The following is a 23,114-nucleotide window of genomic DNA, read 5'->3' on the forward strand; positions in this document are numbered from 1 at the left end:
GCCTTGGACAAAACGTAACTTGAGCCAATGTGGATCTCAGGTGTCCATGCAGTAGCCCAGGGAGTGTGTCATGGTGCCGGACGATGGGCCCTTATGGCCTCAAACCAGAGGCATTATCTGTGAAAAATTCAGCCCGTTATATAGGCCACCAAGCCAGTGCCCATGTTTTGCTCTTTTTTATTTTTATTTGTTGATTATTCAGGGCAAAACAACTTAATTCTAGAACACATTCTTTGCACATAAGGACACACTTAAAGATTAGTATTTCCACTTCATGGTGCTTGGTATCTCAGCGGATGAGAATGCAGAACTCATGAGCTCCAAGAAATGGCTGATTCCCCGAAGGTTAAACATTACCTTTATTTCATTCTACGACTGTCATGCTATCATGTAGAGGTGTGCTATATGGCCCATGGGAAGGTACCTTGAGTAAGGCTTGGTGCCATTTCCAAACTCATGCCCACAAAGGAAAACCTCATAATGGTTCAAGAATGTCTTCTCAAACATAAAGGATAATCCAGTATTGGCCCAAATGGTGAAACAAACAAAATAAGGAAGATATCAAAAATTATTGCTCCTTACGAAGATACACCAGCCTTTAACTCAGTGGGCTTGTTTCATCCCAACGTTGTTTTGATTCTTAATTTAATTCCATATAAGGAGAGAAATAATATGAAGAAATGGAGGCACTGAATGGTTTTAGTGTTATCACCAGAGCTCAGGGGCTGTCAGTCCTCAAGAGAAGAACTCATCTACCTTCTTCTTACTCAGCACCACCAAGTGCAACACATCTGACAAGACAGGGATTCTTATCCACAAGGACAAGACCCTCCATCCTTCCTGGAGGGAAGGGGCTACAGTTTCTGGGGATGGAGCATATATAGTTTACAAAAGGCCTCCCAGGTTTCTCTGATACATCAACCTAGTGAGATGTCCCCTCCCCCCTCTCAAACTGGAGAATCCCTGACCTAAAAACAGTAAAATCCTAGAGATCGTTTATGTTTTAAATTTTAAAAATCTAGGACTCAAATTCAAATTTAGGTGCTTTTGACATGTTTTTACAAACTTTGATTATTCATTTCTAATTTTTTTTTTTGGTGCCAACAGCTTTGCTTTTCTTTAGATTTTTCATGGAACTGCAGTATCTTCGAGATGGGAAGGGATGTAGAGGTTGTATAATGCTAATAGTCTTTGCTTCTATACAGCCAGTGGCAGGACATTTTTTCCTATAGGTGAGCATGATTAGATTGTCGAATGTTTTGTCTTGTGTTGAGCAAAATGATAGATAAGGACTGCTAGACCTAAGCTCCCAAGGATTGGGTGTGAGATGAGTTACTTTGATGAACTCTTTCTGACTCTTAGCTTCCTACCTTGTAGAATAGATACCCTGCTTCACGAGTTGTTGTGAAGATAAATGAGATATTATATGTTCTAGCTAACTGCAAGGGCTCTATGATTCAAGCATTATTTTAATTAACTTCCATCAAGTCACTGTGAAGCAAACCATTTTTTTTTCCAGAGTAATAATAATAATAATAATAGATCACAGGTGCTGAGTAACTATTAAGTGTGTTAAGAACTTTATATGCCTTATCTCCTTGAAAGAAAATTACAGACTGATGAAAATGTTCTGGAATCAGATCATAGTGATGATTACATAACCTTGTGATGATACTAAAAACCACTAAATTATATACTTTAAAAAGGTAAATTTTATGGTATGTGAATCATATCTCATTTTAAACAAAATAGAAATTGTTTTTCAAAGAGATTTGGAAAGTTACAAGCATAAAAGTAGTCTAGTAGGTGCTATGAAGGTTACAATGAGGGATAACCTAGTCTTTTTTTTCTCCCTGCCCTGAAATGGTTTATGTTATTGAGGACTTCAAAATGGCACATATAAACTAACACCTAAGACAGTATGTGAAGGAGGAATATCACAGCCTTGCAAAGTTCTTTAGACACTCTGAGGACCAAGAGATAAGCGTAGCCTCCTGGAAGGTAACACCACGGTCAGTACATGGTTTTGTAGAAAGAAAAAGAACTACACTGGACCCTAAGCTCCATGTTTTTTATGTATAGGTTTCTCAGAGGACTGTGTTAAGGGATTGGCTCTTATTATGGCATTCCATAGAATGGGGGACATATTAAATATAGTATACTATTCTGAATGAAGATTTGAATAGAGCATCTTACCTCTAAATGAGATCATTAGGAGGTGGTATCACCCTAGATCTCACTCACTTCTGGTTTCTTACTGAGTGTTCCTCTAAAAGAAAGATACAAGAAGCAAGGAAGATGTACTCCACAGCAACCCGACCCCTCACTCAGTCGTCAAAGTATGCATTGGTTTCATAATGTTTCCCTGGAACAGTGACACAACTGACGTCATTCTTTTTTAGAAAGCCCCTTCCAACTTGATCAGATTCCAACGCCAACACTTATTAGCTATGTGATTTGGGGCACATTTAAATGCTCTAAAGAGATATGGATACTAGCACCTAAATTTCAGATCTGGTGGGACTTTTAGGGACGATACACTGTGCATAGCTCAATGCCTGGCACCCAGTGAACACTCTGGTGTGTAGGACATGGAAAGAGGAATGGGAATGGTGGCAACATATCTTCTATACACATCGGTGTTGCTGTCCAAATGCTGATCTTCTCACATAGTTGGAGGCTTCCAGAGACGCTTCAGAGCCCTCCGTCTAATGCTGCAGCACACTGCCCCTCTCCTCCCCGCCCCCTCCGCCGCAGCTCCTTCAACTCTTTTTTCAAATATGGGTATTTGTGTGCATGTCTTGTCTTCCCAATTTGATTGAAAGCTTCTATAAGGTCAGAGAGCATACTTTACATGCTTGTATTATCCACACACAATGCAGAGTACATATTATATGTTCAGCTTTCATTAGCTGAATAAATTAAAAAAATATATTATTAAATAGGAAATGTGGAGACAAGACACAGTAGCTTCTGGTATTTGAAATGGCGTATTTTTGATGGAGGTTGGGGAGGTTACTTACAGCCTAGTGTCAGGTTAAAACAACCAGGCCAAAACCACTTCTTGATATTATGGATCATCAAGACTGGCACACAGTCTCTACTAGCCCAGCAGGACTTCTAAGTCATTAATTTGGAAATGTATTTGGGTTGAATTAGCAATTATCTGAGTCAGCGTGATTGTTTTGAGATGGGAGAACAAGTGGCTCTGACATCCTCTGTGGTGGTGCTTCCCCCTGCACAGTGACTGCGGGCCCCAGAGTCCCCCTGACACCTTCGCACCTTCAGACCTCTCCTTCCTGGCGAGCAGTGGTCTCTGGAGGAGCAAAATGTAACATTTAACCTGTCTCTGATTCCTATCCATGGTGCAGAGTTGGGCCATGGGAATTGTTCTGTTTTCTGAAATGAGCACAAGAATGGTATGCACAAGCATGGAGTGTCCATGGTGGGGCCTGGGGGAACTGTGCTACACCATATGCATGACAGAAGCTTATAGAACATAAACAGGGACGCTGCTGAGCTCCGCACCCTCCTTAAACCCGTTGCCGTTAAGTCAATTCTGACTCGTAGTGACCCTATAGGACAGAGTAGAACTGCCCCATAGGGTTTCCAGGAAGCAACTGGTGGATTCGAACTGCCAACCTTTTGGTTAGCAGCTGAGCTGTTAGCCACTACGCTACCAGGGTTCCACATCTTCCTTTGTTGCACGTATTCATCTTGTTTAGTTCTACTCTCTAGGGATATGGTAAAGAAGCAAACAAAAAGATATAAGACAATTTGTTTGTTTACTTATTTATTACTCATCTCTTTTTCTGGGTGTAGATGAGCCAGATACTTTAACATAACAACCTCAGAGTAGGGGGAGAAAAAAAAGTGGGCTAAAACCTTACATAATAGATCCATATATTTGTTATATAGGCTAAATCTTTATCTATATGCATTCTGTTGTGTTTTTTTTTTTATTGTGGTAAAATATAAAAAACACAAATTTCACCATTTTTACCATTTTTAATTCAGTAGCATTAAGTACATTTGCAATGTTGTGTGACCATCACCACTATCTATTTCCAGGACATTTTATCATTCCAAACAGAATGTGTGTTCTGCTTTACTTATCGGCATATGTCATATGCACATGTGTAGAAAATATATCTGCATTTGTAATATACAAACATCTTGCTTGGAGTATGCCCAAGCTATCGAGTATACCATTAAATATTAATCTAGGTTAAAATATTTATTTTTCAAATTACTATGTTATTGCAGATGGAATGAAACCGCATTAAACTATGGTGTGACTTGTGAGAACTTTCAGGTTCCTTCCTAGTGTCATACCTCATAATGTTTCCTTTTAACTTGGTCTAATAATATAATCCTTTTTCAGAAATGAGCTTTTGAGGAAAAAAAATCAGTAATTACCTTTGTCACTATTTATTTAATGAATCCATGGAAAGACTTCATTAAATTATAAATGTCTCGTTACTGATATTCTCATAATAGATTTTTGAAATTATGGTGTGAGCCAGTTATCCATTTCAAGAAAGATACAATGCAGAGAGATCCCTACATGTCCAGTGAAATTACTTCTGGTTTTGCTAATACAATATTCATGAGAATTTGCTGGAGACAATCACATTTAATCCCAGAGAATAATAATATGAAATGAATTCTTTTAAAGTGTAATTATCTGTTGGCAAGAAAGTTTAGCAAGTTTTATTGTTTATATAATTGGAATGATTTGCTATGCTGTCAACATGGGAGGGGGTGTTTTGGGAATATTCACAGATTCTGAAGGGAATCACCAATATCTGGCCTGGTAAATACGCTTGATATTAATTATCAGTTTTTTTGTGGTTTATATTCATTTTTATTTATTTTCAGGAAAAAAAATACACCCTTGGCTATCATTTATGCTTTAATCATTTGTTCATGTCCTTGGTGCCTTGAAATAGGCAGTGTCTGTTGTTTAAACCTACTTTAGGGGTATCCAAATCATCTTATCTTGGGAAAGATCATTTAAAAGTCAGCATCTCTCCAAGCATCACCTGCCCTCATCATTTCTTTGTTGCGTGTTATAGTGTGTTGCAAGAAATCAGCCCTACAAAATGTAGAGTTTTGTCCATCTCTAGAAAATAGGTGTTATGCATTTCATGTTGCAGAAAGATTTAAGGATAAAGTAAAGGTACTGATTTCAGATTTCAGTGCATTTTCTCCCTTTAGCATTACAACTCTTCTATTCAGAGAACTTGAACCTTCTTAACAGTTAGAGCTATGATGGAAAAAGACTACGGTAGCCTTCCTGTCAACAGAATCAATTAGGTAGGAAACTTCAGGAATTTTTCTCAGCCATCCTGGGATAAGGAACATGTTTATAAAAGAAGAGATAAACCAAGGGGTAACTGTAGTGCGACAAATATCTTCATGCACCTGTTATGTTGAAGGAGTTGATTCCTAGGATATAACAGGAGTTTAAACCTGCTCTGTGGGAATATTTTTTTCATGACCTCCAGGGAAGTCCAGGGTAGGTTCCAACACTACTTTGGTCACTCTTGAATAGTTAAAAAAAAAACCAGTTATCTGTTCACTTTTAAACCCAAAAGTACTCTCAGTTCACGCCTCTGTAGTAATAAAAACATACAACTTCAGTTAAATTTAAAGCCACCCTCACCTCTGCTTGGGGCTGCCTTGGAGCCACCCCTTGCACTAGGAGTGAGGTCGTGGTCTTTTCTTCTCTTATTTCCATGACCTTCACTTCTCATCTTCCTTGATTCCTCCAGGCACGAAGCAGAAAGAGAAAATAAAGGCAGGAAAACCAAACTGACTTATACTACAGTAGCCATTTAGCTGGGCTAAGCTTGTGCTAAAAACTAATGCTTGAGGGGCATTTTTGTGGACACTTTGGTGAGTTCTTAAGTGGTCAGAGTCTTGGTGGTGCAGTGGTTAAGAGCTCGGCTGCTAACCAAAATGTCAGCAGTTCAAATCCACCAGCCGCTCTTTGGAAATCCCATGGGCCAGGTCTACTCTGTCTTGTAGGGTCTCTATGAGTCAGAATCAACTTGACAGCAACGGGGTTTGGTGTTTTTTTTTTGTTTGTTTGTTTTAAGTGGTCTTCCTATGTCATTGGGGTCTCTTCACCTGCAATTCCCTTGAAGTGGGAAAATGCACCTCCTCCAGATGATCATTGAGGATTCCTGACTCCACTCCTGGGCATGCATCGCTGCCACTCTAGCTTCTTTCCGCTAAATTTTATTTGCCCCCTACTCACACTCCCAGTGGCCCTCTTGAACAGGATATAACGCAATTCTGTGCTAGCTCTCTAAGGCATGGTCCATATGTAATGTTCACATTATTTGTCCTAACAACCTCTGGTCACACAAGTGGACTCTGGTGCGGCAGTATCTCTTTGGTCTGCCATCACTGCATCAGCCAGCCACAGTCTCTCCCCTTGGAGATTTCTCAGACAAGAGTCAACCCCCAGTTCGCTGACTACCCCAGCCACTACATCAGGTTCCATGAGACATCCATGGAGGGCCATTCCCCTTTACTCGAGATAGTGAGAGAGAAACCTTCCATCTTGGAGGTATGGGCGAATCACAGTACATCTCAGCTCTCTCCAAATATTCTCTTTAAGTTATCAGTCTTCTCTTGATCTTTCCTGCCTCTTTGATGATTAGAGATGGGTAATTAATTCAGGTCCCAAAGCAGTTCTCTATGCTCCCTTTGCAAGTCTGGCTTAGGTAATCTTGTACCTCACTGTATCATGTGGAAGTATCAATCTACTTTTTGCCTACTGTCTTAAGATCTCAGAGCCCTGGTGGCACAATGGTTGAGAGGTTAGCTGCTAACCTAAAAGTTGGCAGTTCAAATCCACAGGCCGCTTTTTGGAAACCCTGTGGGGGCAGTTCTACCCTGTCGTCTAGGGTCACTGTGAGTCGAAATTGACTCGGCAGGTATGGGTCATAAGACCTCAGATGAATCTGAGACAACAAGAGTTCATTTTAATATCCGATTGCATTTACATCTCAGTTGCTTACTGTCTATTATAAATTTGTTTTACGCACACATTGGTTGATAGGGATCCACTATGTCTAAAGCACAAGAGAAGGCCACGTGAGGCTCCTACTCTAGCAGAAAAAAACAAAACAGGTAGCAAAGAATAGCCAGGTGTACCAAATTCGGCTCCTGCAGATTTAGGATGACCCAATCTTCCTAAATCTTAGCCTAGTGTAATAGTTAAGAGTACAGACTCTAGATCCAGACCACCTGGGTTCAAATCACAGCTTTTCTCTTTCTAACTCTGTAACCTTATTGAAGTTAATTAGCTACTCCGTACCTCAGTTTCCTCACCTTTAAAATGGAGGTAAAATAGTACCTCCCTCACAGGCTGTTATGAGCAATACCAGAGTTAGTATTTGTAAAGTGCTTAGAACACCATATAGGTGTTTGTTAAATAAAAAGCCATTATCATGGCTCTTAAATGAGATCCTTAATCATTTCCTGTGGAGTTATATTACACGTGTGTTAGAAGGATATATACTATGTTAAATAATCTATGGAAAATGAGAAAACAGGAAGAATTCTACCAAAATGAGGAAATAATGAGAATTCACAAAAAAGACCTGTGATTTAAAAAAAAAAAAATCTAATAAATGTCCCTACAGACTCCTGGGTAAAATTTCAGATTTATTAAAGTTTAGCTGTTTTTTTAATCACCTGAATCATTCTACAGAAAACTGAAATCCCTTACAAGGATATGTGTTTAAAAGTCAGGATCATGAGAAGTATGGTAGAAAATAAAAATAAGTTCAGGGGAAGATAGTATGTCTAAAGTGTATGCAACTGTTAAATTTGCTTTACCAATTTGATTCTGAATTTCTTAACAACCAAAGTCAACAAGGACGTATGATTTTTTTTTTTAAGTCACATTTTCCATCAAGCCCAAAACAAATCAAAACAAAAATTTAAAAACCATACAAACTTCTTATAAGGAAGAGAGATTTTTCTGGACAATACCAAGCAGTTGCTGTCAAGTTGATTCCAACTCATGATGACCCCATGTGTGTCAGAGGAGAACTGTTCTCCATAGGGTTTTCAGGGGCTGATTTTTCAGTAGTAATCAAAACCCAGGGGAAAAAAAACTAAAAAAAGAACCTTAGGGTGTCTACAGAAAGTGGGCACTGAGCAATGTAGTAAACACTTCCCTTTAATTGTGCATTTTATGAAAGACTTTCTTATAAGAACGCGCAGTGGAAGCTGATGTCATACCCTTGCTGTCTAGTTGAATCATGAAAATCCAGCAAAAGGTCAAAGAATGTGGTCCAAACCTTCAGGTTTCTGATATTCTTATTTAACATTTCTACAGGAATGGGTAGACTGTATATCCTTGAAGCCTCCCTCCCCTTATGTCCTTCCTCCCGACTGAGATTTGATGAAAGGTGAGCAGCAGACAGTTTGAGGTTATGTACTCTGACAAGGGCCTGCAGTGCAAGTATTCTGGGCTACTGATTAAGGGCACATCCACATGCTTTCAGAATCCACTGAGCTCGTGGTAGAGTTGACAGTCCTGCTGTTCGAGAATGCTCCTCAGAGCCAGAGGACATAAGCACGTGTTTCCCTTTGCTGCCTTGTATTATGAAATTCTAAGGTTAACAGCAACGACTTTGCACTTAGAATGATTTATCACACTGCTCGGCCTAACTTAGAGAGGGGCTTAATTTTCTGATAACCACATCTTGGCTTCTTCTTAGCTTATACATAGCTTAGACATAAACCACATCTTGGCTTCTTCTTAGCATTGCATGTGGGGGAGCTGAACTATACAGTTCTAGCACACTGCTAGGAAGTTATGTGACCTTGAACAAGTCATTGCACCTTCCTGTCACATAGTTTCATCATCTGTAAAATGACGACATTGAATATTTCAGGCTCTTAGTGTTGCATTCGATGGTTTTGTGAATAATGACTAAGAAACTGCCCTCATTAAATGCCTGTCGGTATGCTCAAACCCTTTAGAATGATTTTATCTATTGTAAGCATTTGTCAGTTAGCTCTAAGCAGATGCCATTGCTCTGATTTCACCAGTTATTGAAAGGGAGAATTTCAAGCTTCATTTTTCTTGTGAGTGGGAAGAGTGGATTAAAGGAGCTATGTTAAAGGGCATGAAACATGTCCTTTCACGCGGGCAGCTGTGCCCCTTCTCTGGGGCAACCTCTGGGAAGAAGGCAGCACAGTTCCCTTGAAACTGTGTCTTTTCGAATATCAATTATCCATGAAAGAGATGCCTGAGATTTCCCCAAATGTTAAGAACCTTGCTTCTATTACACACAGTTTTTCAGAAGTAAAATGGGAGGAAAACAACTGTTGTGGAAGCGTGCTCTTGAGCCCTGTATGTAATTCTTATTACATGTTGATTCATTAGTACAGTTTAGCACAACTCGCTTTTTTCCTCCTCCCTTTCAGCACCAAGGAAAAATTGGAGTTAAATTTAATGTTGGGACAGATGACATCGCCATTGAAGAGTCCAATGCAATCATCAATGATGGGAAATACCATGTAGTGCGTTTCACAAGGAGTGGCGGCAATGCCACATTGCAGGTGGACAGCTGGCCAGTGATCGAGCGCTACCCTGCAGGTAAGCCAGTGGATATGTATCCGGGGAAGATTGTATGAAAGACAAGCTGGAAAACAAAGCACTGTTTTGCATCCGTTTCACCAAATTGTGGTTTTTCTGAGAAACCATCAAGTAGTTATTGGACTTTAGAGTCATGTGAATGTAATGCTGTCCTAAAATGTTCTTGATACAGCGTATAAATGGCATTTTATAGGAGAACTGGAAGGCACACGTTACCATTTGCAAAATTCAGGACGTCAATGAAGGCGGAAAAATAGACACATAAAAGGCACAACATGTCAAAGCTCTTTTTACTGGATCCTTGCATTTGAACAAAGGAAAGGCTTTGTCAAAAGTAACAAAGTTAAAATTTAGAGCCAAGGGTGGGAATATTATAAAGCTTTTCTCTGAGAGAAGATAGGATTTCCTTTGATGGTGATGCACAGCTGAGACTAATGAAATGTGCAAGAGGAACCTGGGACAAGCAGAGAAACAGTAAAGGAACTACAGTGGCTTCAATCAGTAGTTATAAGAACATGTATGGAAATTCAATAGAGTTTGCTTTCGCGGTCATAATACCATAGAGTTTCACAAGGATTCTATAACACTACTGTTACTCATTTCAAGTCTATATAAATGAACAGTAAGCCATTTAGCGGTAAAATAAAAACGATCTTTTTAGTGAGCTTTGTCAGTGCTACGTTATTCAACAAAAGCAAGAGATCAGAAATATAAACCAGTGTCATCTGTGGTTGCATATATTCCTAATTAAAAACTGATGTCATTTTTAAGTAAAATACAAATTTGAAATGTAAAGGTATTTTTCTGCAATCATTTATCCTCTCTATATTTTATTTCTGAATACCTCGCAGAAAACTTCTCTTTCATTTTTCTTTGCTCCCTTTTTAGATGCCTCAGTGTTTTTAAAGCAGTAGGTCTATAGCACAGCATAAAGAAAAAGCATAAAAATCATCATTCATTTTGCACACTAAAAATGATTACTAAAATGTATATACAAATACATATATGTATGTGTGTGTGTATATATATATGCCTCTATTAGAATTCTTTTTTATTCCTTAGAAGAAATAATTTGACAAAATAACTAGTTTATGAAACAAATACCACTTTTCCGTTGTACTGACTCACAATTACGGAATCAAAGGCCTCTGATGCCCTTCTGAACCTTCCCTGATTTATAAAATTCCACCTCTTCAAACCACAGTTCAAAATCTATTTTATAATCCTGGTGTTCTGCAAATATTTCTGAATTAATTGCAATAAAAGATAAATCAATACATAAACTGCTCTATGACAAAATTCAGAAGCAAGCAAATTAATAATATGTCCAGTGCCTATTATAATACTGGCAAATAGTAGGCACTCAATACATATTTGCTAAATCTATGTCCTGGGATTTATCACAATCTTACACTACAATTTTGTGAGCATACACAATCTGTTACCATCTGTAATAAGAAGAGGAATGGAAATTTTGGAAAGAAAGTATCTTAATACATGGATGCCATGTTATGTAGCCCCTGTTAATACCTTGTTGCATTCAGTGAAATCCTAGTGGCGATGCATTTTTTATAAAAACTAAAACCTCAGTGGATTACAGAAAAGTAAATTTCCTGAAGTATAGACTAATCAATACCTGTTTACTGAGAGGAAGTCATTACCCTGGATGCTATGAAACATATAAAGCAGGGTAAGGTCTGGGCCCTGCCCCTGGGATGTCGACATCAGTGGATAGCAGACCTGGACATGTAAAATGATAAATCCCAGTAATATTACAACGTGGCAGTTGTTTCTCGAAGCCTCACTTTGTTTCAACAGCTAATTCTTTAAAACTAGCTTAGTTTAGTAATTCTGTACTCTTAACAGCACTTTCCAATCTAGTATCTTTAAGAACTATGTTCTAGAAGAAGTTGATGGTGACCTATAGGGGAGGTGGAGTGGATTTCTATGCTCAGGTTAGTTTGGGAAATTCTGAGTTATACCAAGGAGCCCTGGTGGTGCAGTGGTTAAGCATTCGGCTGCTAACCAAAAGGTCGGCAGTTCAAATCCACCAGCTGCTCCTGGGAAACCCTATGGGGCATTTCTAATGTGTTCTATAGGGTCACTATTAGTTGGAATCAACTAAACAGCAACAGTTTTTTTTTATTTTAAATCTTTGAACTTAATTATAATGCATAGTGCATCTTTAAAAGAGAAATACAGTCTGTATTTCCCAAGCGTGGATGATCAGAACTTAGCTTCCTAATGCACCAACGCATTTGGGTAAATATTTCCTAATGTTTTTTAAAATTGGTGGGAGAGTGGTTAAGCACTTGGCTGCTAACCAAAAGGTCAGCGGTTCAAACCCACCAGCCACTCCGCGGGAGAAAGATGTGGCAGTCGGCTTCCATAAAGATTTACAGCCTTGGAAACCCTACAGGGCGGTTCTACTCTGTCCTATAGGGTCTCTATGAGTTGAAATTTGACTAGATAGCAATGAGTTTGATTTTGGTTGTTATTCCACTATTTTAATATATTTTATCTATTTAACCAGCCTTTAATTGTGAACAACTAGATATCATATTCTAGATATAGCTCATCAAAAACGACATTCCCCTGTCTTCTTGTGGCATGCTAATGTCTAATTTGAATACTGGTAGCTGAGATTGGGGCAGTACTTATACATTAATTTAAAAAATACTTGTGTATTTTTCTAGACTAGTATGTGTTTAACATGTACAATGTTTTAGTTACCAGTTAAATGGATGTTCAGAATAAGATACACAATACAAAATATATTTAAAAGTCAGAAGCTAGCAATGTCATAATAATTAGCAAGTAAACTTTAGAAATAGTTACTTTAGACACAATCTTTTGTATTTAGGTGAAGATTCTAAGGGCCCCCTTTACCAAGGAGTACTTTAGATAATATTAATAAATGAAGAACAAGCAGAATTGCTATTATTCTGAAGGATACAAGGAAGGGTACCACAGCAAGTCTGCCATCAAGAACATCAGAGCGCATGTGAAGAATTTTGATACATACGTATAAAAAGTTAATGATCAATATGTAAAGAACTCAGAGGATTCACCATTTGTTGTCATCGAATATTTTATTAATTATCCACTCTGTGTGCATTTCAGTATGATGCTGAGGTAGGAAATAAGCCATGAAAATTTCAAATACCATTTTCTCTTGGAGGTTCATCTATGACAGTACCATAAAAGCTGAATACAAATTTAAAACTATGTGTCATCTAGATTAAAGTTTTTAGAACAAAGTGGTTTTACATATGAGTTCAGGAACAACGTCTAGTGTATCTCTCCCTCACACATGGGTTTATGGTATGACTATTTTTATTTAATTTTTGTTGTTATTATTCATTAGAAAAGCAGCTGGACTAATGCTTTCAGCATCAAATCCTATAATCAGAGAAGCAGGAACCAACAGACTATATTTGGTTCCTTTTAAAGTGTCTGGACTGCAAAATATAGGTAATAAGGGTTGAAATTAGTAATTAAGTATAGCACTTAACCTTCCATTATAGGGCTTTGTGGTAAGTGCTTTTATATAAAGCAATTCATCCGGTAGCTGCACTATATACCTTTAATGAAATGCACCTAAAGCATTGACCACTGGTATTACCCGTAAGTGTCTGAAAGGCTTTCATAGAGAAATTAATTAGTAGAGATGGATTTTATGCTCTTTTGGAGTATATGAAATATTCCTATAACTCAACAATCCACATTTTAGAATAAATATTTAAATGTCTGAATAATAAGCCCAGTTTTCATTATTTTCTGTGCATGGAGCAAAGTACAGAAATAATATGTTGCAAACCATTTAAAGTTGAGAAAGTCATTTCTTAGTACTTACCAGTTAAGCTCTAGAATATAATGCATCATTAACCTCTGATTTGTCCCTAATTACAGTTACGTAGTAAAATTTTCTCTCTCAATGCAAATAGACCTTCTCTTCTCATAACATTAATTCACCAAAGCTAACATCATCTTGCTTGCCCTTGCCTAAAGATTGTTCCAGATAAATCACAGTTGCAGTTGAGGATAAACTGGAGTTTATTTGCTACCAGAGTATGCCGAAAGATGTCCTTTATATTCTATACAAGGTCCGATCCTCATTTTATTCCAATCCAGTTAGCATATCTAATCAACAAATATTTAAAACACGTATTATATAGAAAGAACACACTAGACTTACAATCTGGGCACAGAAATAAGTTTAAAAAGTCAAGAATCAAAATACAATATGTGGGAAAATGCAAGAATTATCGTATTTAGCTAAGTTCTGAATAAGATGTTCCAGAAAAGGAGAATAGATGCCAAGGAGGAAGAGACCACTTTGGAAGGAGTGCTCTAATAAGACTAACTTGACTTGCATCTCACAAGGTTAGATTTTTACTTTACATTAAGATGAGATTACTAGGGAGAGAGAGAGACAGGAAATATTTACAAAGCTATTAAACAATTCAGATGTCAAAAGTAAAAAGCCTAAAATAGGATGTGGGAAAAGAAAGAAGAGGTCAAATGTGGAATACGTTCTAGGACTGGTGAACAACTGAATAAAAAGCCATTCCCACTCTTGAGGTTCTCTATCCCCCCGCATTTTTTTTTTTTAACCATCAAGTATTCAACTGATACTTTCTAATGTTCTAATACTTCAGTGTGTCTCCAGACTGCACCAATGAAATGGACATCTGTGGGGAGAAACAAGTAGAGAAGTTTAAGATACAATTCTTGCTTTCTAAGATGTAGTCTAATTGGGAGACCAGAGGGATTTAGAAACCCCACCAATGGTTAAAAGAAAGAAAACAAAAAATGTATTAACTATCAAAATTAGTAGTGTAGAGTTTAATTGTTATTAGGGATTAAAGAAGGGAGAAAAATGTGCTCTGGTGTCTTGTGACTAAGTAGATCCTGTAGGAATGGGAAGATTTAGAAGGAAAGAAATAGACGAAGAAAAAACTCCATGGAGATGGCATAACTACTCTCTGCTTGATCGTGCAGTTTAACTGGAAGAGCTTATCAGTGTTATCTTAGCTTGGTTTTTATCAGTGAAGGATAGGAAATGCTTCCGGGCTCAGGAAAGCCATATTGATTATTGCTCTTTAAATTCTGCATATTTAATTTAGATTGATTAACTTATTTTTCAATTCAAGTCATCAATAATGTATTGATTATCTATTACAAGCCATTCTGTTATTAAGAGCTTTCTATTTTCGTATGTAAGTGTTGGTTGGTTTGGTGATTTTTTTAAATTTAGTTTTATCCTTAATTTATTTAATTTATTTGTAACCTTTAACCTTTTACTATATATAACTGAAAATCTACCTCATTTATGATCATAGCATCTGAAAGAGGGAAGGAACTACAAACATCTTCTCTTCCAGCACCTTAGTTTTTCAAACAATAGAAAGGAAAATTGGAGAAGTCCATTGGTTTGCTCAAGATTGCTATGCAAGGTAATAGCAGAGTCAAAAAACTACACTAGATGACTCTTTTCTCTCAGCTTTATGCACTTTCCTTTATACTCTCCGGGAGAGAGAAACCAAAAGGAAGAGAAATCATCAGATGTATCCTTCAGCACATCACAGTATAGTTTTCGTAACTGAGTGTTATGACTTAAATGATTGGTCATAACTGCTAATTAGTCCACATCACAGTCTGCTACTTCTACTGACCCACGCCAACACATACACACACAAACTATCTTATTAGTGTGAAAAAATAATAACACGTGGAATAAAAATAATTTTCTTACAAAATGCATACTTATTTTATTATTGTTTAATTTTTGGATCAATAATACTCAAGTTAGCAGGCAATGATTGTGTTTTTAACCTCATTTTAGAAACTTTATTACCAAATAAGTAAATCATTATGGACTGTTACTGTTTTACTGTTCCTGGGACACTCAGCTTTTAGATTGACATGATTTCAAATTTGATTTACTTATTTATGCATTTATATTTGTTTCACAGTGACATCACTTGATACTAAGTTGATTTCAGTAGCCATGAAGGGAAAGGACAATTAAGGATCCAGATAAGAAAATCCTAAAGGATTATTTGGGATAAAAATTATTTCTTAGTAAAGCCATGCCGTATGTCTTGGTTACATTTTGTGTGTGTGCGTGCGTGTGTGTGTGTGCGTAAACGGCTGACTGCCTTCCCTTCCCTTCCAACAGAAGTAGAGATTGTGAAAGTAACGTATAGAACACTCTGGTAGAGACTATAAACCATAAAAAAAAAAAAGACTTGACTCATTCTTTACTTAAAATGACCCATTTTGAATAAAGGCCAATAAAAAACATAATTATCTAAGTTTGGCACTTAGTAGGGTGCTTAATAAATAACTGTTGAATAAATCCAATTTCCTCATTTGTCTTGTTTGTTAAAACGCTTTCTTTGGCTGGTGTTGTTTAGCCACGTATATATGTGGATGGATGAATATTTCTTTAAATTTATAAATGTCTGGCTTCTACTTGAGATAGGTAAATGTTCACTAATCCAAATTATAAACAGTAAATCTTACATACCCTGAGAAATTTGAGGCTCCCAACATCATGTCTGTGTTGGTTAGAAACTAGTAGACGAAACTCTATTTTTTTTCCTGTGTTAATTATCTTCTTTCATGGTGTCCAGTTTTTCTGGGACTTTGGAGACATTTCTTAATGATGAAGTATAAGGGACTTTTTTGAAGAATAATATAATTTTTTTTTTAAATTTTCTGATAAAAGAAAAAGTTGCTCTGATAGTTTGGTGGGCATTGGTATCATTTAGTATCCCCAGGCCAGTAAATGTAGATTAAAGAGGTATTTTTTCAAGAGATTATTCTGCATAAATACAACAAAAGGAAAAGAGATTATATCAACAAGGTTGAATTGGTCCATTCCTAAAATCTAAATGTTGTAGTTTGGCTGGAAGCTGTCCTTTTAGTTTTTTGTTTGTTTGTTTGTTTGTTTTATTTTGTTATGTATGTTTATGGGAATGGTTTTCATGATCCATTCCAGAAAACCTGTCAACGAGGGACCTATGGATGCCCTGGAGACTAAAGTATCTGCCTCCCATCAGCGTTCTGTCCTATAGCACTAGGGCCAAAACCAAATTAATCATTGCCTGTAAGACAGACAATTCTGAAATCTCAATTCAACCCTAGCAGGCCATTTCTCTCTGTTTTCAGAACTTGTCCATTTTTATCTTGGAAACTAATGTATTATTAAATACTTATTGCTGACTGTGGGACATAGAACTAGATTTGGCTTTTTGTCTTTGGGTTTTGAAAATAGCCCTGAGCAATAAAGTTGCTGTTTGTCTTTCTAAAATAGCCAGGCATGTTGGGGCTATACAAACCCCACCCCTGGAGATCTAACTTCGGGAGGGGAGGGGCCATAATGCAGTCATGCATGTTCATTGATTGGATGGGTCATAACTATACATTAAGGCCCCAGTCATGCATATTCATCGAGGCCTCCATGACTAAGGGACCCTGGGCCTTGGAGCTCTCTCTTTTCTGAGGCTTTTGGGATCTGTGAGAACAGCCATGCATGGGAAAGGATGCAGAGCGTCCCTAGGGATGATGGAAGCCTCGGGCAAGTACCACTCCCAGACCTTGCCTGATGCGTCTCTTCCCTGGTATCCTTTATGGTTATATTAAATGAGTAACTGTAAGTATAGGGAATGGTTTCTATGAGCTCTGTGAGTCATTCCAGCAAATTATCAAATCCACAGGGGGCAGTGAGAGACAGCAGAGAGGATGACATTTGCCTATTTGGCCAGGACAGGAAGGACAGAGTCCTAACATGTGGAGACCTAACTCTGGGTGGTGAGGGTCAAAGAGAGAAATAGCACCACATAGGAGGCTGGTGTTAGAATGATGAAGTGGGGATATGAGTTATCTTTGCATTTTGGAGATTAGCCTTATGTCATCTATTCTTAACGCACTGAAAATACTAAGAGCTCTGATGACACAGTCGTTAAAGCGCTTGGCTGCTAACCAAAAGGTCAGTGGTTCAAATCCACCAGCCGCTATGGGGGAGAAAAGTGTGGCAGTCTGCTCCCATACAGATTGCAGCCTTGGAAACCCTATAGGACAGTTTTACTCTGTCCTATAGGGTCTCTATGAGTCAGAACTGATTGAACGGCAGTGGGTTTGGTGTTTTTCGGTTTGACAATACCAAATAATCCCAAAAGAATTTTTTTTTCAGATATGCCTTGAGTACCTACTATTTGGGTAACATTATGAATGATGCAAACATGTATAAGTCAAAGCTCTTCTTTCCCTAGTTTGTTTACTGCTCTTTGTCTCCCTTTAAGTCAATCTGATTTGCAGCTGAGGGGACGGGGTGACCTCATGTTTGTCAGACTAAGAGCCCAGCAAAGTGGGATGGCAACCTATGGGCTCCCTATGTATTTGAAGCTAAGCTTAATTTAAAAGCCCATTAAAAGAATAAATTAAATATATTTTGAAACATTTAACAAGTGACAAGTTTGTTTTATTTCAAAAGTTTTCTTTATAGCACACTCCAGTTATTTTTTCCATTGGGACTAAAACTTAAAGTTCATGTGATTTTTCTCCACTTATTCAATTATCTTTTCTTACTTCGAAAACATGTCAGATTTGATCACTTAAGAGTCAACAAGTCAAATCAAATTAAGAAATAATTGTTGACCATTGCAATGGTCAAGTAATTTTTCTAAGTATGTTATATATCGCATTATTTTGTAATATACACATAGCATCCCTTTTTCTTGATTTCCAGATGATTCCATTTTAACTTCTTGTTCTCTATTGTTGTTTCCAATGTGCAATTTGTTTAGTGTTTTAAATTTGTCTGATAATAAAGGAATATATTGACTCCACCCCTGAAAAGTACTTCTGTTAAACAGACAATAGCATTTTCGTTTTAAATGAAGGTAGTCAAAGGTAATTCTGAGATACTGGGTTTAAGGACTTTTCTACAAAGATACTTACAGTCAGGATCATGATCCTATCTACTGGTTACAAACAATGAATTACTCATGTCAGATATAAAACATTAATTGCCACTATAAATGCAAAATTTAGTTTTAAGGTCATGAGATGGAAAAGCATTTTAAGAATAGCTAAAGATTGAAGGTCAGAGAAATTACATTTGTCAAGGTATTAGGATTTCAGGAAACTTCAGATGGCCTTTGCAAATATTTGCTTGATTTGAATAGCATTCATAGTTTTGTAACACTATTTTTAAAACTTGATTGTTATCTAAAAATATCTTTCTTATGTAATCTATGATTACCTGAGTTCAGTGGAAGACAAGCCATCTTCCCAACTCAATGGTGAGCCTTTCCCTGAAGAGTTTCTCAATCTGACCCCTTGTTTTCCCAAGGGATTCTTATAAAATTGCACCAAAATATTTATATATTTTAAGAATAAATAAAGATAACAACCAAGTATTCTAGTGTATGATTAAACAGTTTAAAATGCTGCTGTATACTTCTTCTGTCTCAGCTTTGAATGTCAGTGTCCGAGGATTAACTATGAGCTTTTCATACTATTTCCTTTTGCCCATTCTCTACCTAGGTTTTTATTCTGTAGCTCAGCAATAGATTGGTATTAAATCTTGCTTTGCTTCTAGTAAACAGTGACACTGTGGTTCAGAGGCAGCAGAAGAGCAAAAAGGTAATTTAGGTAGCCTGGAAGTATCTCCCCCAAGGGAATGTTAGTGTCTTTCTGTAGAGAAACTCAGCAGACACCACCTTAATCAATGATCAAGTTTAAAGCCACCAGTAAGAAGAAAAATTTACTTCATTTACCTCCTGATATGATGCAACGAGAAGGCCACACAGCTTTTGTGACATTCTTGCCAAAAATACATAACCTCAATCTAATCCTGACAAACACAGCTTGAATGACGTTCTCTAAAATAACTGAGCAGTACTCTTCAAAAGTGTCAATGTCATGAACAGCAAAGAAAGCAGATCTGAGGGCACAAAGGAGACATGAAAATTTGATTGAATGTGGAATCCTAGATTTTGGAAAAGAAAAAAAGGACATTAGTTAAAAAAAAGGTAATAACCAATGAAGTCTTTACTGTAGTTAATAATATTTTAGCATTGTTCATTTCTTGATTTTGATAAGTATATAATGGTTATTTAAGATGTTAAAAGTAGAGGAAGCTGAGTGATGGGCATATGGGAACTCTATTATTTTTGCAACTTTTCTCTAGGTTAAAACTATTACAAAATAAAAAAAAACTTAGAAACGATTTCATCTAAAAATACCTGTGGCTCAGTTCCATGTATTATAACATTATTCTAGAAAAAAAATAAAAACAATAAATCTTTATGTCTTGGTGGAACTGGTAAATCAATATATTTGTTATGAAATTATATACTAACTTGGTCCTATGGTTATTAGAAAAATATATTTATTTCTAATGAATTTAGACCTAATTTCTCTACCAATCCAAAGGTGTAACCTAATCTAACATATTACATAGTTGTTTCTTAATTAAAGACAGAGTGACATAATAAATGTGAATACCTTTTGAAATATGAAGCCTTTAACTAGATCATATGTTAAAATTTAAATTATGATGATGAATATTTTGTGTCAAATTTAGCCTCATGGGTTGAACATTTCTCAAAGGAAGACTTTCATCTTAGACATTTTAAAAGTCTGTTTTGTTTTCAGCCTTATGAATTTTATTCTGCATTAAAAAGCAACTAAGGTGTTTTTTTTCCCTTGGAAATTTGAGGCTAACTTCCCTCACGTTAAGTGTTATTGAAGTAATTTTTCATTTTGGGCCTATTATCTATACTGGTGGCCCAAGTCATTAAAATGCCCATTGAGAATCTAAAAGAGAATATACCTAGCACAATTCTGTCTAGATATTACCATATGCATTTCCAATGAAGTATTTTAGCTGGATTTATGAAATATAAAATTAGACAGAAGAGAGGAATATTAAGCTTCATTTTTTCCAGACAGTATCAGCTAATTGATAACATGCCATCATAATTTCTCAGGGTCACCTTTGCTGGAACATTTTACAAGTCCAAGTAGAATTTTCAGTTCTCTCATTTATTATCTTTATTGCTCAGTTTGTTGTGTTAGCTGCCATTGGGTCAGCTCCGACTAATAGCAACCTTTTGTACAACAGAACGAAATGTTGCCTACTCCTTATAATCGCCAGCATGTGAGAGTCCATCACTGAGGCTATTGTGCCAATCCATCTCATTGAGAGTCCGCCATATCTTCGCTGGCCATCTCCTTCACCAAATATGATGTCCTCCTCTAGTGATTGATTCCTCTTGATGACGTGCCTAAAGAAAATAAGCTGTACAATGTTCTGTTGTGATCCATAGGGTTTTCATTGGCTAATTTTAAGAAGTAGATCGCCAGATCTTTCTTCCTAGTCTGTTTTAGTCTGGAAGCACTGCTGAGATCTGTCCATCATGGGTGGCCCTGCTGGTGTGTGAAATACCAATGATACAGCTTTCAGCATCATAGCAACACTCAAGCCACTGCAGTAAGACAAACTGACAGATAGGCAGTGGAAAATCAATACTAGCTGCCATATATTTAGCACTGACCATGTGCCAGAAACTGTGCTCAGTTACTTTACAGATATTATATCTTCTTCTTAAAAATAATCTTATAAATTATCCCCATCTTACAGATATGCTAAGACTTAGATTCAGTAACTTGTTGATGAATACATACATTACTGGATTTTGAACCTGGAATTTTCTAGCTCCCACAAATGCAAAAATATTTGATTTTCTCTTTCCATAAATCTTAATAGTCTTAAGTATTTAGAAATCAAAATTTCACTAGTTTCAAACTGGAAACTTCTCTTCCTAGGGCTATTAAAAGAAGAATATTCATGTTTGGTGAGAAATATGTCATCTAGTGCTTCATATATCATAATTTTCACCTAAATTATCGGACAATTTAAAGGGTTTAAAAAGCTATCTATTCTTGATTGTATACTATATGAATATTCCCTAGCTTAGTCATCAAGTTAAATTTCTTCATTAAAGAATATGTCAACCTAGAGTCTTTTTGTTTGTTTATTTTAAACACTAGCTTAGTAAAGCATCTGTGGTCACACACATCATTAATGGCAGCGTGGGACCATACCCAAGCCTGCATCTTTTTCAGGCCTGAGTTCTTTCTAATACACACACCACACTGCCAGCTTGGAAAAAAAAAATCCTCTTATTTTATAGGCCTGCTTTGACCTAAACTCCACTGAATATCATTACTATAGCTTACTCTTTTTTCTTCATGTTTGCCTATTTCTTGATTGAATATTAAGCATAGAGTGCACTTATTTGCATCTAAGAGTTTCAATGTGGTCTACTTTTTATCAAAATGTCCAGTAAAATTTGCGAGGACTTCCTAACAACAGATTAGCAGTCCTATGCTTTTTTGGATTCTCAAGTTCCCTACCAACCTAAAATCGTTTTGTATGCTTACAATAGTTAGTAGAGTCCTTGCGTCAGATTTCCTGAAGGGAGTTGACCCCATATCTAAAGTTTACATATTGAATTACGGTCATCACTGTGGCTACCTATTTTTTACTACAAAAGTAGGACTTGGAGGGAATGGGAGATCGAACTGGTAAGTCTGGATCATGGAGAAGAGCCTGGAAGCATGAGGAAGACCTGATCAAGGTGCTGGAGTAAAGGATTTGATGTGGAAAAACATGTTGAAATGAAACACAGTGGAAAATACAAGAGCCTGGGGAGGTAAAGTGCATTAATTCATTCAATAATTCATCCAGAAAGGAGCCCTGGCAGGGCAGTGGTTAAGTGCTCAGCTGCTAACCAAAAGGTCAGCGGTTTGAACCCACCAACCACTGTGAGGGAGAAAGATGTGGCAGTTGGCATCCCTAAAAATTACAGCCTAGGAAACCCTAAGGCGCAGTTCTACTTTGTACTATAGGGTCACTATGAGTCGGGATCGACTTGATGGCAACAGATTTGATTTTTTGGTTTTAATTCATTCAAAAATATTTTTTTAAAGCCTGCCATGTGCCTGGCCCTATGCCAGGCATACATGGTGAGCAAAAGCAGTTGCAGTTCCTGCTCTCATAGAGCTCACACTTTATTGAAGAAAGTACATTATTTCAAATAAGCTCTCTGGCTGAAGTGTAAACAGTGGGCTAGAGGAGGCCAGAATGAATGAGTGGAGCCAAGTTAGGAGGTGATTACAGCAGTCTAGGTGTCTCTTGGACTAGGGCATAGGAAGTGGAGATGGGAGGACACGCGTTTTGGAGTAAGATCAAGCTCTCCCTATGGATACAGGCGCCCCCGGGGCATCAGAAAAGAGTGGAAGCCAAGGACAAAGACAAGTCTTTTCACTAGATGAAAATATGTATTGAAGACTGGCTTCATGAAGAAAAGTGGTCATAAAATAGGCAAACCTTGCTCTATAGGAGGAGGTGGTGAAGGCTCCGTCTAATTTCCTGGAAAATATAAGGGATCTGGATTACATC

At 37.1% G+C, this 23,114-nt stretch overlaps 1 protein-coding gene across 14 annotated transcripts in view; it reads left to right on the forward strand.

Moving 5' to 3' along the window:
• NRXN1 (neurexin 1) overlaps positions 1–23,114 on the forward strand; it is a 1,216,111-nt gene that overhangs the window by 1,023,332 nt on the left and 169,665 nt on the right. For all 14 annotated transcript variants that reach the window (XM_023735226.1, XM_023735234.1, XM_023735242.1 and 11 more), the window contains one exon: positions 9,460–9,631. In XM_023735226.1, coding sequence (XP_023590994.1) covers positions 9,460–9,631 — 172 coding nt within the window. The remainder of the gene's footprint in view (positions 1–9,459; positions 9,632–23,114) is intronic.

This window comes from Trichechus manatus, unplaced genomic scaffold (genome assembly GCF_000243295.1).
Source record: "Trichechus manatus latirostris isolate Lorelei unplaced genomic scaffold, TriManLat1.0 scaffold00005, whole genome shotgun sequence".
In the NCBI taxonomy this organism is placed as follows: Eukaryota; Metazoa; Chordata; class Mammalia; order Sirenia; family Trichechidae; genus Trichechus; species Trichechus manatus.